Genomic DNA, 19496 nt, shown 5'->3' on the forward strand with positions numbered 1-19496 from the left:
ATGTTTCACAGCTGGGATGAGGTTTTGAAGATGGTGTGCTGTACCTTTTTTCTAAACACATAGCCTTGTGTGTTTCTTACAAAAAAAACTCAATTTTGGTTTTATCTGTCCACAGTATATTTAGCCAGTAGTGCTGTGAAACACCCAGGTGCTCTTTTGCAAACTACAAACGGGCAGCAATGTTTTTTGGAATTTAGACTTTAGAGGTTCTCAGAGGTCTGGATTTAAGTTGTGCACATTAAGTCTAATGTTTTTTTGTTGGCAAAGGCAGCAATCTCTGCTTTGTACTTATTAATTTTAAGGAATATCTCTTGTCTAAGTATTAATGTTAATTATGTGCTGAGAGAGTGAGTCTACTGGGTTGTAATAATCAACCAGTGAGCCAAGTATTGCTTTACAGTACTAGCCAAAAGTTAAGACACAACTTCTCATTCAATGATTTTATTTTGAATTATTTTCTTACATTGTAAATGAGTACTGATCAGTTTCGCGTTATTACCCAGCTTCACACTAACACAAATATACACCCTGGAACACAGAATACTTTCTTGCTCCCGCGCCAGATGGCATAGGTCGGCAATAGGCGGCCCGCGGGCCAGATGCGGCCCGCAAGCAAGAAACATCTGGCCCGTGAGGTTGAACTATAATGAAAAAGAAATCGGACTGTCCGTCTCAAAAATGCTCTTTATTTAGAAACTTAATTTTCCAAAACAGAAAAATTTATTAAAGATTTTTTGATAGAGCCACGGGCTGTTAGATAACTGCTAGCTTCTTTATTCTGTTATTTTTTTTTATTCATTTGTTTTTTTTTATTTAACAAACAGGTATATCATTAATAGCGCCCCCAATGGTCAGTCCACAGATTTCACCCACATCAGCCCACTTGAATGTCTGCTTGTCATTTTAAGGGCGCCCTCCAGCCACCGCGCTCGCCAATCCCCCCCCCCCCAACCCCCCCCACCCCGCCAAGTGCTTGTGGAAAAAATCTGGCCCGCGGCCAATCTTAGTTGCCGACCCCTGATCTATGCCATCACATCGAGAGCCGATCGCTCCAGGCACTATACCCGGGCTAACAGAGCCGGAGAGCGGGTTGATTAGATGTTAGCATAGCCAGTTAGCTAACTCTCCTGCTGTTCTTCTTTTTTCACTCTCCTCCGGCTCTTGGAGTTAGGCAGTCCCTTACAAACCCTGGAGATATCATCCAATAGCATTCCCTGAGGGAGGTGACCCTGACCCCGCCCCCAAACTGTTAAAATTACCCCTTTCTACACTCGAGCGTAAAAACTCACTCGAGCAAAAACAGCAGCCACCGGTAATTCTCATAGTGCGTGAGGTGAATTCGAGAGGGAAAAAAAACTTCCGAAAGGAGAAAAATGAAGCTCTAGAGCGATATTCCTTTCAGCGTGCACACGATTCCCTTTTTTTGCTTGTAAATTTCACATTTAAGTTAATTTACACACGCAAAATGTTAAAACACACTGGTTAATTTTTTTCACATGGTATTTTTGCGCCCCCGACTTTTGACATTATTGTGATATATATTTTTGGATGCAGATCCACAGAAGTAGATTAATTTCTGCTCTCTTTCCTCAGCCATCAAGGAGACGTGTGATTGGTTTGCAGCCAATTACGACAACGCCCGGAAATGAGAGTCCTGCCCCCCCCTGCTGTGGAGAGAAACACAGCACTTCCTGCACTACAGTACCTCAGAGTAGTGATGGGTCTGACAACCCTGAAACCTCGACACATGCGTCGAGCTGTCAAGGCGAAACCCCGTGTCGGTGCGTATCAAGTTAAGGAAAACCATGTGACCGATACACTTCCTGTATCGTTTGGTAGCGATGGGTCTGACGACACTGAAACCTCGGCGCATGCACCGAGCAAACAAGGCGAACCCCTGTGTCGGACCGCGTATCATTTTAAGGAAAACCACGTGACCGATGCATTTCCTCGCGCAGTTGCTTGCAATGACTTTCTTAGTCCAGCAGATGTCGCCATTAAGTGATACAGCAACACAGTTTCAACACAGTGTCGATACAGTTTGGGAAATGTGCCATACACCCAATGAGGCTTCATCTGCCCATCACTACCTCAGAGTGACCAGCTAGATACTGTGAATAAAGCCATGAACACTCAGATCTACAACAGATTTACAGCAGATTGATCTGCTCAACCAGCAGGACTGAATGTATAATTTTTGCACTACAACTTCTACAGTACAACTTCTCCAGTACCATACAGTAGTATCTAAAGGTTACAGGGCATTGTGGGAATGAATGTGTTGGGTTTGATGGGTGTTATGGGTGGGGAGCTGTGATGTGTGTTCTGATGTGATTTGTACTTGAAGTGCCTTTTTTATGATCCCATGTTTCATAATCAAGTGATTGAGAGGATCTATCCATCTTTTCTTTTATTGGTGGAGAGAAACAATTCACGTCAAAACGTCTGACCTTCCAACACGACTCAACGTTTTAGGTTAAGGTTAAGTTATGGCAACAAAATCAGCACAATAAAACCCCTCTGTTGCAGAGTCTGTTGGTCTGTGTCTTTTTGATTTACAGTCAAACGTATATGCTCTATGTATTCTTGTATTAATGATCTACATCTGATTGGAAGATGTGTGACTATTTATCTAAAATATCTATGTAATTAAATAAATGTTTGATGGGCAAACAAAAAAAGTCCCTGAGCCGTTTTTATCATAGAGTATAATCATAATACAGTGGCGGATGCTGGTCTTTCAAGGAGGGGAAGCTCAATTTCGGCCTACATCTTAACATATGCAGTTTTATTCATACGTAAATTCTACTCTCCCTGAGATTTTTTTTTTTTGTAAACAGAATGCATTATTCTCAAGTTTTCACTACACAACAAAAAGGTGTACAAAAAATTACATAAAAAATATGCTATGACATGAATAAACATAAAATGATGAGTAAAAAAAACATTACGCAAAAAAAAAAAAGCAAAAAAAGTTGGAAAAAATGCAGGTAAATTTAGTTCCTTTTTGGACAGTTTTAATTTCCTGTAATAATCCCTTTATTAATTTAAATTATTTTAATTATTTTTAATGATAACACAATACTTAATACTGGCCCCTGTTCATTTATGTCCTGAGATAGTTTCATCAAGAGGAATGGCCAACAGTACATTTTATTTGTTACAGCACTTCCAGTCAGCCAGCTCACTTTATCATACCAGAACAGCTGAAAATACCTGTTTTTTCAGACAGCTGAAAAACACGGATTTTTACACTAAAAGATTGCTGATTCGCTCATTTCGCTGTCAATCAAAAAGGGACTCCGCCTCAGACAGATCATCCAATCATCATGCAGAAGCTGAGCGTCCGGGCCGGCCGAGGCCAGCCCACTGCTCCATAGACCCCCAGAGACGCTGAGCGTCCGATGGGCGGGACATTTATCCAATGACTCGTCTCGTTTCGCAGCGCGCTTTGCTCCGCTATTGAAGTCTGTGCACTGTTTAAAGCAGCGCTGTGAAGCTGCGGGAATGAGTGAGAGGAAAGCCGCGGTGTGTGATAAGAAGCTGATTCTGAACTAAGTTCAGCGCGGTGTAGCGCATATTTAATCAGTGACATGTACACACAGTACATACAAACAGTATATATTTAATCACTTATTTGTTTACATTTTAAATGTTAAATTTTAAAATGTTTAAATTTTCATGTTAAACGTTCTCTGAGGGCCAGTATTGTATTATAATAATAGTAATAGCTACTGGTGCTGAATCTCTGATACAGACTGTGGGTTTACATAGTGTTTCTTGTTATAAATATGTGGGTCAGTAACATATGGCATATTCCATTAAATCACTGCCATTTCTGTCCCCAGAAAATGACGTATAAATGTGTAAAAAACTTAACTTAAACATAGTGTATTGTACATTCACCTAATTGCAAAATACGTAATTAAATACATTAATAAAAACTACTTAGAACACTGATAAAATAGAATTTATTACCTGTCCCCACTCTATTTTCATAACTATAAACTTTAACATGAAATACAATTATTTAAAAAAATTGCATTGTGTTAAAATACACATTTTAGTTGCGTCCTTTGGTTTTAACTCATTCCTGTTACCGTAACACATTACCCCATCTGAAACATCTGGAACATCTACAAGTCACATCTTTAAAAGGAAGTGACATCAGCTTTTTTTTCTGAAGATCATGAGAAGACCATTTAGTTTACTCATTAGTTTTTCTGTATATTTGACCTTATTGTAACGATGACTGAGAAACACAATCAACACTCATTCCTGTTACCTAAATGAATTCTTAAATCTTATTTCTTCATTTTTAAAATATTTTTTTGGGGAAAATCACTAGAATGTGCTCAGTGTACTCATGCTATTAGCATAGCCACCATTTAGCCAATTTTCATGTTTTTGCTAATTCTATGCTAAAAACTCATTCCTGTTATTTTCAGTCCTGTAAAAAGTAACAAGAGTGAGTTGTAGTAACAGGAATGAGTTCCAGTAACAGGAGTAAGTGCCAGTAAAAGGAGTGAGTTCCAACAGGGGGTGAGTGCCGGTTACAGGAATGAGTATTGTCCCCTGTTTTTTTTAGTTAATAATGTGAATATTAATATAAACCACTTTTTCCCAATTCTGTTTGGTTCATCATTTATCCATTTGTTTAATACATTGCATGATAGTAAATTTGATCACTTTCAGCATTGGGTCTTTTTAAAAGAGCTTTGCATCTTTTAAAAAATATATAATATTAATTATATGTAAATATCTGAATTATTTGAACATGCAGTCAACCACTTTTTTAACATATAGCCATAAGCTGCAGCCTTTTGTTGTGTGTACATTTTCTCCTGAACATCACTGGATCTTGTTAATTACGAGATTGTTTAAGAGTATACAGCACTGCACGGAGCTCCTGTTTGGCTAAGATAGGATTTGGCGATTGACTGTTGACTGTTGTCTGGATTTTAATCAGTGAGTGGTGTACCCTAAACTCTGATGCTAATTTAAAGGCGTGGGCGCAAGGCGTAAAATAGACTGTTGACAGAGTGTAAGATTGCAACTAGCACCGCATAATAATAATAATAATAATAATAATAATAATAATAATAATAATAATAATAATAATAATAATAATGGTGTTAACAGGTACCCAGGTAACATAGCAGCCCTTTACCTGAGATGGAATATTAATATTTATACTAAAATACTTAAATGCTTATGAATTGTACTTATTACCTCTGTAGGGTAATAATTGTTATTGTTTCTATTTACTGGTACTTCTATTTTCAGATATTTCTGTAGTATCTTGGTATCTGCTCTATTACAGATGTGTTTTTCTGGCTTATCCATGATCATACAGGATTTTATATCAAGTATATCAAGGTCAAATGTGTGCTTGAATCATAAAGGTCAAAGAATCTTTGATTAGAGAATTTATTGTATTGTTTATTGTATTTATTTGTTTGATTACTGCTGATTTTCTTAGATGTAAAAGGCAAGGCATACACAATGTTGTTTATTTGCTTACAGTATTAAGTAAAATAAAATTAATCAAGAGGAGATTGGAAGAGAAAACATTAGTATGATGGTCACAGCGTGTCACAGGATCCTCTGGAGCCACAGTATCTTTGAGAAGCCACGTGGATGTGAACAGTAAGGGACACTGGAAATGAGAAACACATTACACACACACACACACACATTCAATATGTATACAACTATATAGCACTGCATTTAGTGACATTTGTTCTGTATTCAATACATCATACCTACTGCTGTTCTAGATCTTCTCTTCATCGTACTCGGTGGTGATAGATTCTCCAGACTGACACCTGTATTCTCCATACTCCTCCTTACACTGAGAACCCGTGGTGATGATCAGCTTGACCGGAACCTTTACACTCACTTGCTTCCTCACCACATTCACAGTGAGCTTGGTGTTCGGAGAGACGGTGTTCGGCAGGGAGATACGAACACTCTTCTTCTCGGTTCTGGTGTTGCTTTTCCCCCACTCCACAGTGAAGGTGTTACTCAAAGAGAAGTTGCTCTGCGCTTTAACCATCTCCACATTAATTTCAAAGGATGTTCCCTATTTGATTTCTGTACTGTTGCTAAAGTTGAAACTGTCAGTGACAGACGCGTAATCTCGACCCATCTCCGTGGTGAAGGTACGCTCTTGTGATGAACGATTCACAGAGCTTATGGAGTCGATGACAACGGACTGAACGTGTTCCTCCTTCTTGTCCCAGAGGACCTCTGCAGATATGCCAGTTTTTCCCGGCTTCAGAGGAACAGCGTAGGAAAGCCTGTCATGGAAGTTGAAGTGGCCATAATCAGGCACATCCTGAGAGAATCTGGCCACAATTATTTGCCCAGTATTATCTGCATGCTCATAGAGGAGCCATGTTCCTCTCTGCACCTTGTGAGAAGATGCAATATCATTGAAATGGCCATGACACAAGTTGGTCTCATTCCTGAGAACCAGCTGCCTGCCCTGATAGTATGGGTGCTCATAAAGGGTGATCTGAGGATTAGTCAGGTCCTCCGACACCAACTGTAGTGAAGAAATTGAGTTATCACGCTCCACTCTGGCATGTTCGCCCTCCTCATAGACTTGAAGGTGCCCACGATATTTGGTATGTTCGTACGCCACCCACGGATTTCCGATCACTTTCACAGAAGAGACGCTGTCGTTAAAACTTTCTGCAACTAAATCGCTGACATCAGAGGTGTACTCTCTGCTGAGGCCCTGGAAGTCAAAATGCTCGTAGACGATGATCTTGTTCATGGTGCCGGGAAGAGTTGTCCTGTTGGTGAAGGCAAAGCAGAATGAGGTGAGTTTGAGTTTGTGAGGAGTATATCCATCCATAAACTCATCTCTTTCCATATGTAGCTTGCCTTGAGGATTTGAAAACCTGCTTGGACATTCAAGAGCTGACTAATGTAACAATAAAAGGCAAATGACACACATGAATGTTGTGACATTGGTTGTAAATAGACTGCAAAAGACCATGCTTTATGATGCTTGTCATGCCTCCACTTACTCTCTGCCTGTAAATATGCTCAAAATATAGTAGAGGTAATGGGCGGGGCTCAACCACTGCTTATTTGCTTACTTATTTATTATGTTATGAACGATACTGACTTTATGTATTAATTATAAATTATAATGTAATATATAATAAATTAAATATTTGGAGCCGAATATTATTCCTAATGTCGGGATGTAGCAGGGGCAAGGAGAGGATGCAGAGAGCGGATGTAAATGTGAGGTATTTATTAACAAGATAAAAAAACAAAACAAACCAAGAACCAAAAAAACATAGAAAGAAGGAATAAAGAGAAAACCAACAACCTAACAGACATAACAACTGAAAGTTTTGTTACAAATGTTTGGGAACTCTTGCATTAGATACCTTACCTTTCTACACCGCCTCTTTCCAATGAAGGTTTGAATGGCGATTGTAGGTCGGGGACTGTGGTGGACCTGACGTTCTGTAAAAGCAAACCATCAAAGCTGAGTAACATGATAAATAATAAGAAAAGCCTGTAAAATAAAAGCTAAGAACCACTATGAATGCTTGTATTACCATATTTGTTTTACACTACTACTTGCTTTATGCATGTCAACCAAACAGAAACCAACTAATATATTATACAACGCACAACACAAACATATGTAGTACACACATAGAGTTTTGGGTTCCTGTTTGTCTTTTATAGTGCATTTAAAAAGTCTAATAGAATAGTAATAGTGTCATATTCATCAGATAACCTACCTTTAAATGGAGACAGAGTTTAGCTGTGGATCTCCCAGCTGTACTGATCCAAAGACTGAATGCTTTATTTATACACAACCAGTGAGTAAGGGGAGGGGCCAGTTCATGAGAAGATCAATACAGAGCCTTACCATATTTGGTAGTTTAGAAGAGGAAAGATATAAGATGTACACCATAAGATGAGATTTCTAACTGTCACACCTTTAGCCTTTTGTGTATTGTATTTTTCATTTTCTGTCCTGCTCCTCTGTTTGTTGCTGTGTTCCTTGTCTTGTTTTGTTCCAGTTTTGTAGTTTGTGTTCCTTGAATCTCTGTTTCTTCAGTCCAGGTCTGTTGTTTTGTTAAGTAAGTGTGCCAAGTTTGTTCATTTTGTATTCTTTGTGTTCTCTAGTTATTCTATGTTAAGAGTTATGTTTTAGAGTTTCATGTTTCTTTAATTTTTCTTAGTCTTTGTTTAATATATTCTAATCTTGTTTTTGTGAGTTTTTTGCACTACCAGTGTTTTGTTTTCTGTTTTGTTTTTATCTATCTATCTATTAAAATTATTTAAATATATCTGCACTTAGATCCATCCCCCTCATTCGTGACATAAGACTCGACCACCAATATGGACGTAGCGGATAATCCCTGCAGAGGTGGGGAGGATTTGGGAGAGGAGTACTGGGCTTTTAAGAAACTAAGAGTACTTGAAGAGTTTAGACCAAGCCATGTGTATTACACACTGATGCCGACAGAGGGAGAAAAATATATTATTGTTATGTATGTGATTCAGTTGTACAGTAAAGTTTTAATATGTGAAACTCCACCAGCACTTCAGGTGTTATTCCTGCAACGTTTTTTTCCGTTTTAAAAATAAAGGTTCAAGAATAAAAGATAAAACCGATTGGATAGATATTCATGTTTGTTGAATTGCAGGTGTTTAATTAGGGTTACTAATATCTAGTTCTTAACTTCTGTATGACTGTGCTTTAGAGCAGTGCGGGTCAGAGCACTGGGCCGCTGATGCCAAAGTCGTGTGTTTGATAACCAGGTTTGGCGGTCTGCCCATAAAGAGCTCATATGCATCTAAATCCAAATCTGGTGTACAGCATGTGTGGCGGTGATCTAAGAGGTGAACTAAGAGAACTAAAGTATGGTGGTGGTAGCATCATGGTCTGGGGCTGCATCAGTGCTGCCTGTGTTCTGTCGAGTTATGCTACCCATCGATATGTGCTTCTTTACGGACTTTTTTTTTTAACTTTAACTTTTTTTTTGTAATGTTTTTGTCATGTTTTACATGATAATTCATTAAGTTTTTATTGGGAACATTAAACAACTTGCTTGAACTTGTTTGTATAGATTTGGTGCATAAAATGTAAAGCCAGTGAGAATATGAGTATATTTTGGTGCTAGTTGAAAACTTCACAAGATTTTCCATCATAAAACAATGAAAAAAGTCTGGTCAGACTGCAGAACATCTTTATTCTGAATATTCAATTATTCCATCCCTTGGTTTGGCTACACCTTCAAGTTATACCTCAACCGATGCTGAGAGGTGAAACGAGCTGGATCACTCTAGAACTTCTGATTACCATCCCTCTGCTGAGAGATTTAATTTACCACTCCTGCAGATACTGCACACAAAGAAAAAGAGAAATGAATGGACCACCTGCATCAAGTGGTCCCTGCATACAACTGTACTCTGCATAAATCCACAGTACTCCCCTCACTTCTTGCTGTAGGGTTGCCATTCTGTTTACCATCCTTTACACAGGTATTTAATCTCCTTAACAGACCTTGATACATTTACGGGCTACAGGTGAAGGGGATACAAAACCCTTTTTTTGTACAGTAAAATTAGTTATTTAAATTCTAAAAACTCTTGAGGGTTTTGGAGTTTCTGGATACTTGGATAAGCTGTTCACTTCTTCACTCTCTACTCTTAAAACACATAATAAATTAAGATCTGTTTTTAGAAGAAACTAGAGGAAAAAAATCTACATGTTTGAAAATAAACACAAAAACTAACCAAATGAAAGGACTGGAAAACAGTTTGATTTTTAATTTAAAATGTTAAAAGTTTAGGAAATCAACAATTTTATGATTTTTCGTTATAGTTACAATTAGGATTTTCAGCATCAATTATTATCCAAAATTATACTGTTGTATGTAATGCTTTAATCGAAATATTAAATATACAGGCGTGTAATATCATGTAGAATAGAGAGAAAAATGTTAGTCTGTTAGAGGGTTAATACCAATAAAGCCAACTTAAAGAGGGCTGAAATCTGTGTGTCACCCTGGCAGGGTATCTGGCACCTAATCAGGCTACTCATCTAATATTCTGGCTAAAAGAAGTGTTTTAAAGCTGGATCCCTCAAAAATACGCAGGACAGGGGGTGCTCCACCACTACAGTTGGGAACCACTGGACTGGACTATGAGACAGACTGATAACCCAGAGATCTGAGCTGGACTGGTTCTTATTTTTTGGGCCAAGAAATAAAATGGGTGTTTCTTGGCATATCCTTAGTCGTAAAGGATTAAACATCAAGCATTTCAAGGTATTTCCCTTTTACTGCTAGAGTTGGGACACGAGTAAGAGCTTGTATCAAAGAGACTGAAAATTTGTTGCTGTTTATTATATTGATTTATTTGATTATTGCTTTCTTTAGTAATAAAATACAAAGCACACACAAAGGTTTAATTAGCTGATAGCATTAAGTAAAATGAAAGCACATCAGAAGAAGATTAGAAGAGAAAACAGCAGTATGATGGTCTCAGCATGTCACAGGATCCTCGCCTGCCTCAGTACCCTCAAGAAGCCCAGTGAATGTGAACACCCCACACCAGTAAGGGACACTGGAAATGAAAAATGGTCAAAAACAGAATACTGTTACAGTCTCACAATGAATAAATCAATAATATAGTACTATTTTATTAAAATATTAATTCAAATAAAAACTAATTCATGACAAATCTGATTGCAATGCGTCATACCTACTGCTGGTCTAGATCTTCTCTTCATCATTTTTTTCCCGGCTTCAGAGGAACCACGTAGGAAAGCTTATCGTTGAAGTGGCCATAATCAGGCACATCCTTAGAGGATCTGGCCAACATTCTATGCCCAGTTTTATCTGCATGCTCATAAAGGATCCATGCTCCTCTCTGCACCTTGTGAGAAGATGCAACATCATTGAGACTGCCATGACACAAGTTGGTCTCATTCCTGAGAACCGTCTGCCTGCCCTGATAGTGTGCGTGCTCATAAAGGGTGATCTGAGGATTAGTCAGATCCTCCGACACCAACTGTAGTGAAGAAATGACATCATTGCTGCCCACAGTGCCATATTCACCCTCTTCAAAGACTTGAAAGGAGCCATCAAAATTGCAATGTTCGTACGCCACCCACGGATTTCCGATCACTTTCACAGAAGAGACGCAGTCGTTAAAATTTTCTGCAACTAAATTGCTGACATCGGAGGTGAACTCTCTGCTGAGGCCCTTGAAGTGAGAATGCTCGTAGACGATGATCTTGTTCATGGTTCTTGGAAGAGTTGTCCTGTTGATGAAGGCAAAGCAGAATGAGGCGAGACTGAGGTGAGCTGTGAGTAAAGATCATGCAGAGCCCTTTTATACTGTAGTCCTTGTCTGGAGGGTCTCCTGCCAGCATCTGATTAACAAAATGAAAGGTCCAGGAATGTGCTGGAAGGAGCTGCATAGATATTGTTAAATTGTGCTTTAAGATAATACAAGTCTGGGCAAGATTCTGGTAATGCCACTTACAGATAAGATCAGTGTGTGGCAGTAATCATGAATTTCTAAATAGGGGTTGGATAGGGCTCATACTGCACATACTGCAAGGCATAGTTTCTCATTATTTAAATATGCTTACTCGGATTTATGAGTTTAAAAGAAGCAACATCTGTGACTCCCTGAGGTCCCTGAGAGAAAAACACACATACTAATTCTCATAAGTAATCATTGGGTGTGTCACTTGCTATTACCTTTAAGAGCCAGGTGCGTTCTGACATTGGCGGATTGCTATGTAAATGGTGCAGGGAAGCCTGTAAATGCTGTGAATGTGCGTTTTTCTTAAGCCTTTCTATTATGGACTTGCTCTGGCATTTTGGGAAACACTGTAAATAAAAACAGTGCTTTCTTTTTATTTTCTGATTTGGAGTTGTGTTTATTAGATATGCAGATATTAAGGTGAGTAATATTATCCAAATCAACATGCAACATCATGGTTAAAAAGAACAAGTTCTAAATAACTAAATGCATCTTTTTACACATCATCCAGAAAGCTGCCATAAAAAAACATCTCTTTTCCCAAGAGACCACAGAGTAACCTATTGATATAATTTTCAGCTTATATATTTTTTATCTATATTCTTTTCAGTAATGTATCTAACCATTAGAAAGACCCCTTCTATGGATGTCTCTGATCCTAGAGCATGATTAAGTGTTTCCAGATGTATACCATGAAATTCTATATAAACAGGTCCCCAAGTCCTGTGAGGAGAGAGAGCAGGGTCATCAGTATTGGGCAACATCTCTCTCCAAGCATAGCCTATAGGACTAAGTCTTTGTAATAAATAATTGTATTACACCTAAGGCAGAGTCTGCGGAGTCTTCTTCCCCATCTTCAAGCATCTTCACAGCAAAGAGACAGCGATACACGACACAATAAATGTTAAAGATGTCAGGATTACAGTATGATAACTGAACTTTACGTGATGTTTACAGGAATAGGGCCTGTACTCTTCCACAGAAATCTGATGTGAGCTGAAATGATTCTAGCCTGTCTGTGCAGCTCCCTACACCTCTTAACATGCACTGTGATGGAGATTTGTGCGGGCAGTGCACACCAGATTATATAAAGGAGTTTTTTTTCTGAGCTATATATTGTTCAAATTTGAATTTAATTAAGAATATTGTCTCAAAAAAGATGTCCTAGCTCTACACAGACTTTTAATCCACACCGTCTCAAACTTTTGCAAACTTGGTACCTACACCACCACTTTTACTGGGACATTCCAGGATTTTGGTACATTTCAGGGGTGGTCACTTCTGAAAATTTGATCTTCAATTTGATCATTTTTAGTCATATATTTATTAAATACAGGTAATAGACTATCAAAAAGTTTGATTTGTCAAGCTCAGGTATCAAAGCAGTTTTTTTAATTAGATAATGCAATATATTTGGTAACTTACAGTAACAGGGTTGCGAGTAACAGGGTTGCAAATCTAGGCTAAGTTGTGGTTTACCCCAGGAACAGATGCTAACTGTAAAATTTAGCTATGTATACAAGATCAAGGACAAACATGGTTATATAAGTATATAAAGTAAATTTTGACTCTACTCATTATTAGTCTTACAATATGAGTAACAGGGTTGAGTTCACTGAGTGACACACACAACTTGGACAAACATATTTTGAAAAAAACGTTTAAAAATTGTTAGAGCGCTTACTCTTCGTCTTACCATGTGGGCAGAAAATGTCCTTGTGATGTCACTTCCTTTGTGCCAGTAGACAAATATTTTTAACTCTTTCTCTGCAGGTAAAATTCCTTATGGTAACAGGGTTGAGCGCATGTTGTGGGACACAAATTAATAGCATAAAAACGGTAACATGCAAAACAATGTAGACCAAAGAAGTTGTTTTCATAAGTAAAGGAGATGCAGATCAACAATATACAAGAGGAAGTCATTTATTTAGAGCTTTAAATAATTTAACAATTATTTAATTGTTAAATTTGCCAAAGGAGTTGGTCACCCAATGTGTGGGACAAGAGAAAACGGCCATTTTTTGAGGTGGTCCAAAGGTGTTCGGTCTTTTGAATAATATCTAAGGAGCTTATTTTTCCACCATATTTTACAGTTTGTCTTATAACAAGTACATTTTCACAAAAAATAGTCATTTAGATATTTTGGATATGTACATTTGAAATTTAGGTGGTGGGACAGGAAATGTACCAAAATCCTGGAATGTCCCTACTACCTAACCTAACTGTATGATTTAGCAATTTAGTAACACATTGCTGATTTTTCGCTGTTTGTATTGGTTCTGAATACCCATTTCAGAATGTCTTTGGGTTTGTTTGATGACCAAAGGGGGCTCCCGAGTGATTCCAAAATGAATGGGTTCATATTGAGCAAAATCAGAGTTTATAAATATTTAATATTTAATGAATACTAATACTAATGAATTTACTATTTTTCTCAACACAGAACAATAGCAAATGTTTCAGCACAAGAGACATCATTTTTAAAGCTTTTAAACCAGGATCGATTCTAGGATCAGAGGTTTAAGGAGGTTGGGCACCCAACAAAACCAACCACACCGCTTAACAGGGGTTGAATAAACTGTGGCAGTGTGGGGAGCAGTCGACTAGTCGGAGGAAGAAAAAAACAGCAGCGAAGGTGCAGGTAGAAGGTCAGAATACATTGCAGCGCGGGAGTGAATGTAATTGTTATTGAAGTGAGCGGGAGTTTAATCAATCCAAGCATGCAGGAGCAGGACCACATATACATGTAGAAAAATCCCACCAATTAATAAATAGTCTAGATTATTATAATCACGCAATGATTTTCATGCATAAAGAAGAGAATAAAAACAACTAATCAATCAGTAAGGTTATTATTATCATTAATAATAATAATAATAATAATAATAACAATGATTAATTTAGTTGAATTAAATTTTATTTAATCAGACCCTTTATCCAATGTGAAGGCCTCAATTCACGTGTACAAGATTTTTAATCTGGTTAAAATCAATACTTAAATCTTGATCAATGCATTCAGCTCTGAGAATAACTTAAAGAAATTGATTAAAGAGATTGATAACTAAAATGAACTTTGAGTATGACTGGCACTCAAGGAAAGCTGCAAAGAAAAAATGAAGCAGTATCAGTTTTAAGTTAGCCATTGTAAAGCTTTTTTATTAGTAATTAGATATTACTAATAAATATCAAAGCGGAGGATGGACCGACACACACACACACACACACACACACACACACACACACACACACAGTGTATGTTGCGCGGGCTTAAAACAAGCAAATTTAGGTGGGATCAGGTGGTAATGGGTCCTAAAGAAGCGGTAACATGCTTATTTACATTTAAATATCCACTATAAAACTCGTGTCCTAAGAAGAACAAGTGCGATTAATCACAGTTAATCACAGAATATTTTTACATTTTATAATCAATTGACACGACAATTTTTTTAACAATGTAAACTTTATTTTTCACAGTTAGTTTCTGTATAACTGCCAGTTAAAAGCTCTTAAATATAAAAAATGGCATTAAAAATATACATTCCATTTAGAAATGACTGTATATTAAACTCACACACAAGTTTATTTTTGTAATTTTTTGTTTATATTCAAAGAAAAAAACAAAATAGTGGCAAAACCTGTAAAATAACTTTTTTTTTTTTTTTTTTTACAGTGAAGCTCAACCCAACCACCCGTCACACAGAATAGAGCAGGGGTGTCCAAACTTTTTTTGTTGGGGGCCAGAAGAAGAAATATATTTGAAGTCAGTTTATTTCTAAAATACCTGAGAGAAGAATAGTTCTGAGTGATATCAAGTATATAAAGGGATTTACCATGGAATGTTTAACATTAAAATGATGCACCTTCTCCATAAAACAACTCAGTTAACCTTCATATCTGATGCAGATGAAGTTGAGAGTCTGGTTCTCAGGCAGGCTGACCCACTGCTGATCTCCTCTAGCCTGCACCGCTCCGGTTCTCTCTACAGGACTGCAGTCTTCACCTTCTGTCCCGTTACCTGGAGCCCAGTTCTGGTAGCAGACGGAAAACCCACTCGTCCAGAACCAGAATCCCTGAGTGCAGGTGTGACGCATGCCCAGCCACACATGATCAGTGGAGGCATTCTGAGCCACATCCTCCACCCAGAGCTGGATCTCCTCAGAGTGAACTGAGACCAGGTCCACATGATTCTCTCTGCAGTATCTCAGAGCTTCTGCCCAGCTCAGATTCTGCTGGATCAAGATCAGCTTATCTGAAAGCGAGTAAACAAAAATCAGTAACATGTTAATTGAAACGGTACCTACATAGGGGAATGTTTGTCCTTTATAAATCATTGCTTGTTCGGATCAGCAATTTCAGTTAAATACATCATATAGTAGAGGAACACAGTGATATTTAAGAAGTGAAATAAAGTTTATAGGATTTGCAGAAAGTGTGCAATAATTATTTAAACACAACTAGGCAGGGGAATTCATTTGGGGATTTTTTTATTGATTTGAATAGCTTTAGCACTAATTATTGAAACACATAATTAGTTTGGTAAGCTCATTGACCCTATGAGAATTATGAGAAAGGTTTAAGATAGACAATTGCAAGTACTTCTCCTTTTTGCATCTTCTCTGAAGAGAGTGGCAACATGAGAGCCTCAAAACAAAACTCTCAAATGACCTGAAAACAAAGATTGTTCAACATCATGGTTTAGAGGAAGGATGTGAGAAACAGAGTGAGGAAATGGAAGAACCACAGGCACAGTTCTAGTTAAGACCTGAAGTGGCAGACCAAGAACAATCTCAGATAATCAGAGGTGAAGGATGGTGAGAACAGTCATAGTCAACATACAGACCTCCAGACCAGCTCCAAACACCTACAGCATCATCTTGCTGCAGATGGAGTCACTGTGCATCGTTCACTATTCACTATTTATGATTCAGCGCACTTTACACAAGGAGAGGCTGTATGGGAGAGAAATGCAGAAGAAGCCTTTTCTGCGCCACAAACAGAGTCGCTTGAGGTATGCTAAAGCACATTTAGACAAGCCAACTTCATTTTGTAATGAGGTTCTCTGGACTGATGAAACTAAAATTATTAGAGTTATTTGGAGGGTGGTTATTTGAATGCATGGAGGAAAAAGAACACAGCATTCCAACACAAACACTTTACTGCTCCCCACAGTAAAATTTGGTGGTGGTTCATCATGCTGTGGGGCTGTGTGATCAGTGCAGGTACTGGGAATCTTGTTAAAGTTGAGAGTCTCATGGATTCCAGTCAATATCAGCAGATTCAGAATTGGTGAGAAAGTTGAAGTTAAAGCGCCGGGGCTGGATACTTCAACAAGACAACGACCCTAAACACTAAACACTGCTGAAAATCCACTAAATCATTCATGCAGAGGAACAAGAACAATGTTCTGGAATGATCATCTCAGATTATCTCAGTGCCCAGACCTGAATATTATTGTAAATCTGTGGTGTGATTTTAAGCAGCTGTTCATGATCAGAAACCTGAATCAAACCTGACTGAACTGGAGATGATTAGTAAAAAAAAGAATGATCCAAAATACCTTCAACCAGAAGTCAGACTCTCATTGGAAGCTATAGGAAGCGTTTAGATGCTGTTATTTCTGCAAAAGGAGGATCTACTAAATATTGAGGTATTTTTTCTGTCAGGGTCTGCTATATGATATGTTGTACTGAAATCGCTGATCTAAACAACCAATGATTTATAAAGGAAAAACAAGAAAATGATCAGGGATGCCCAAACTTTTTCATTACACTCACATACAAAATAATCGTTTTTCAACCATTAACTTCTTGGTGAGTTAACTGTGCGTTAATAAGTGTATATGTATATATTTCTGATTAAATAAAAATAAAACTCACTCTCATAGCAGATGAAGGGGAAGCTTGTTTCACATTTCCAGTCATCCCAGTGGTCCATTATATTTTTCCCCAGTGCGACACAGCTTTCATTTCCTTTTAAATTATCTGGCTGTCCGCTTCTCCAGCTTCTGTACACAGAGTTACTCTGATCCGACCATTTCCAGGACTCTCGGAACAATCCAATCCAAACAGTGTTTCCACCGGCAGCTTGTTGAACCTTCTGGTTGTCAGTGATGCTCTTCACACTGGGCAGATCGCTGTAGTTTTTTCTGCAGTAGCTTTGAGCATCAGCAAATGTTTTTTTCTCACTAATCAAAACTAAATTATTTGCTGTTTTTTGCCCTAAAAAAAGAAAGTTACAATTAAGCAATATTGCCCTGGAGGATTTTGGTAATACAACAGATGGAAATAGTAGGAACTGGTGTGCTGTGGTCAACAGCACTGGTGCCAACATCCCACGTTAGAGCAGGAATGTTGAAAGTGTAAAATCAAGCAATAATACATGAAACCGCTATATCACTGTGCCAATATTACACAATATAGCACAAACTTCGAATGTATTCCTGTGATTATGCCACAGTACCATTATTGCTGTTTATTGAAAGATTTGAAAGTGTTAAAGAGGACGAGAAAAATATGATCTGTTTGGTTAACACTCAATGGAAGCGCTTCACCCACCCACCCACCCAGATAAAAAATCTGTGCAGATTAAAGTCCAGCTCTTGTTTGACTTTGAAAGAAATGTTTTTTTTTTAAGAATCAAAGTTTTGTTTACTTCGGCGCCCCCCAGCAGCAAGACCTGCGGAATTACAAGGGTCCCATAATTTACATTCAGCTTAAAATACGCTTTATTAACTGGAAAATATCTACCATTAAGCTTTTATTTTAAATAACAGCACCTCTTAACATGATATTGTTGGCTGATAATGTTTGTAATAATGCGTATGGGATTATTTAATTATGGGACCGCGTCTTTGCCTCAGCCGCCTATTGGAGACGTGGCATTTCTGCACTGTGCCTATAGGATCTAGTGCCTCCCAGTGGTGTATAATGACATCGCAGTGGCGGAATAATACATTGAGAACTTCGGTTACAGTGCATTACCGGCTGATAATGTCACTCATAAAGTGCCTCTCAGCCAATTACATTGCAGGGTTGGAACTTACTGTGGTATAATACATTTTAAGTCAGTCGAATATAATGTCAGTCTTTTTTTACATGTATAGTTATAATGCTTATGTGAAAGATTGTCAGAGTGCCATTATCGTGCAATACTGGCATTCACTGCTCTTAGCCATATACATTACAGTACATTAAGGTGGGTCACCATTTTAAGATAAAACTATTGCTTGTTGGCGATTATCCCTGTCTCTCTCAATGTTGTAATAAAGTTGACAAACAACCCTGGTGACGTTACCATTTTATATTTAATAAATGAGCTACAGTTAGGACTAGGTGAAGAATGCTACCTCATATACAGCACAGGTCTTACCTGTGTAACACACAAAGGCGAATGAAGTGAGACAATTGTCATCATTCCACTTTCCATTTGCATACATGTTGACACAGGAGTTGCTGTTGGCAGCGTTGTTTGGTTCTCCAGAACTCCAGTTATAGTACGCAGAATTATCATTCAGAGACCACTGCCATTTCTGACCGTCTCCTTTCTGCAGGCCAGTCCATGCGTAGTGCACAACTTTACCTTCCACTGTGGATTTTAGCTTGTTCATCTCCTCCACGTTGTTGATGGTGGCCAAATCAGTGTAGGTCTGTCTGCAGTAGCTCTGAGCTTCAGTCCAGTTTTTATTTATATTCACAAAGTGATAGCGGAAAGGCATGAACTCAGCTAGGTCACATGCAGCTGGAAAAGAACACAAGGCAGATTTTATTTGTTTTTATTAAATAAAAATTTAATTCTCTCATCAATTAAGATGAGTCTCCTTCACTAGAAGTGAAATCAGATCCACCCAGAGACAGTATAGTAAAGTATAGTAAAGTTCTCTCTCAGACTCTGGCTGCTGTTATTTTATTGGAATAGTTTTAAAGGTTTTTTACATATACATACTGTACTTTTCC

General features: G+C 38.0%; 2 protein-coding genes across 3 annotated transcripts; both read right to left on the reverse strand.

The window, feature by feature from the left end:
- Positions 1 to 10428: 10428 nt before the first annotated feature.
- LOC111196207 (epidermal differentiation-specific protein-like) lies at positions 10429 to 11295 on the reverse strand. 2 transcript variants are annotated; one of them, XM_049470113.1, is made up of 2 exons: positions 10757 to 11295; positions 10429 to 10614 (listed from the first exon to the last, which is right to left on the reverse strand). In XM_049470113.1, exon 1 carries the CDS (start codon positions 11293 to 11295, stop codon positions 10780 to 10782), a length of 516 nt encoding a protein of 171 aa, XP_049326070.1. In that variant the 3' UTR covers positions 10429 to 10614; positions 10757 to 10779. The 2 variants fall into 2 exon arrangements, with proteins under 2 accessions (XP_049326070.1, XP_049326069.1); XM_049470112.1 differs by having other exon boundaries at positions 10753 to 11295.
- Positions 11296 to 15333: 4038 nt separating this feature from the next.
- Positions 15334 to 19283, reverse strand: LOC111196211 (macrophage mannose receptor 1-like). Its single transcript, XM_049470099.1, has 3 exons — positions 18913 to 19283; positions 17421 to 17762; positions 15334 to 15793 (listed from the first exon to the last, which is right to left on the reverse strand). The coding sequence occupies exons 1-3, from the start codon at positions 19256 to 19258 to the stop codon at positions 15426 to 15428; spliced, it is 1056 nt and encodes a 351-aa protein (XP_049326056.1). The 5' UTR covers positions 19259 to 19283; the 3' UTR covers positions 15334 to 15425.
- Positions 19284 to 19496: the final 213 nt, after the last annotated feature.

This window comes from Astyanax mexicanus, chromosome 21, assembly GCF_023375975.1.
Source record: "Astyanax mexicanus isolate ESR-SI-001 chromosome 21, AstMex3_surface, whole genome shotgun sequence".
Taxonomy (NCBI): domain Eukaryota; kingdom Metazoa; phylum Chordata; class Actinopteri; order Characiformes; family Acestrorhamphidae; genus Astyanax; species Astyanax mexicanus.

Coding starts and splice junctions, on each gene's coding strand:
- LOC111196211 (XM_049470099.1), bottom strand. CDS start 19,258: ATGCCTTTCCGCTATCACTTTGTGAATATAAATAAAAACTGGACTGAA. Junction 17,763..18,912: donor CGCCTTTGTGTGTTACACAG/GTAAGACCTGTG, acceptor TTCTTTTTTTAG/GGCAAAAAACAGCAAATAAT. Junction 15,794..17,420: donor CCCCTTCATCTGCTATGAGA/GTGAGTTTTATT, acceptor ACTCGCTTTCAG/ATAAGCTGATCTTGATCCAG.
- LOC111196207 (XM_049470113.1), bottom strand. CDS start 11,295: ATGAACAAGATCATCGTCTACGAGCATTCTCACTTCAAGGGCCTCAGC.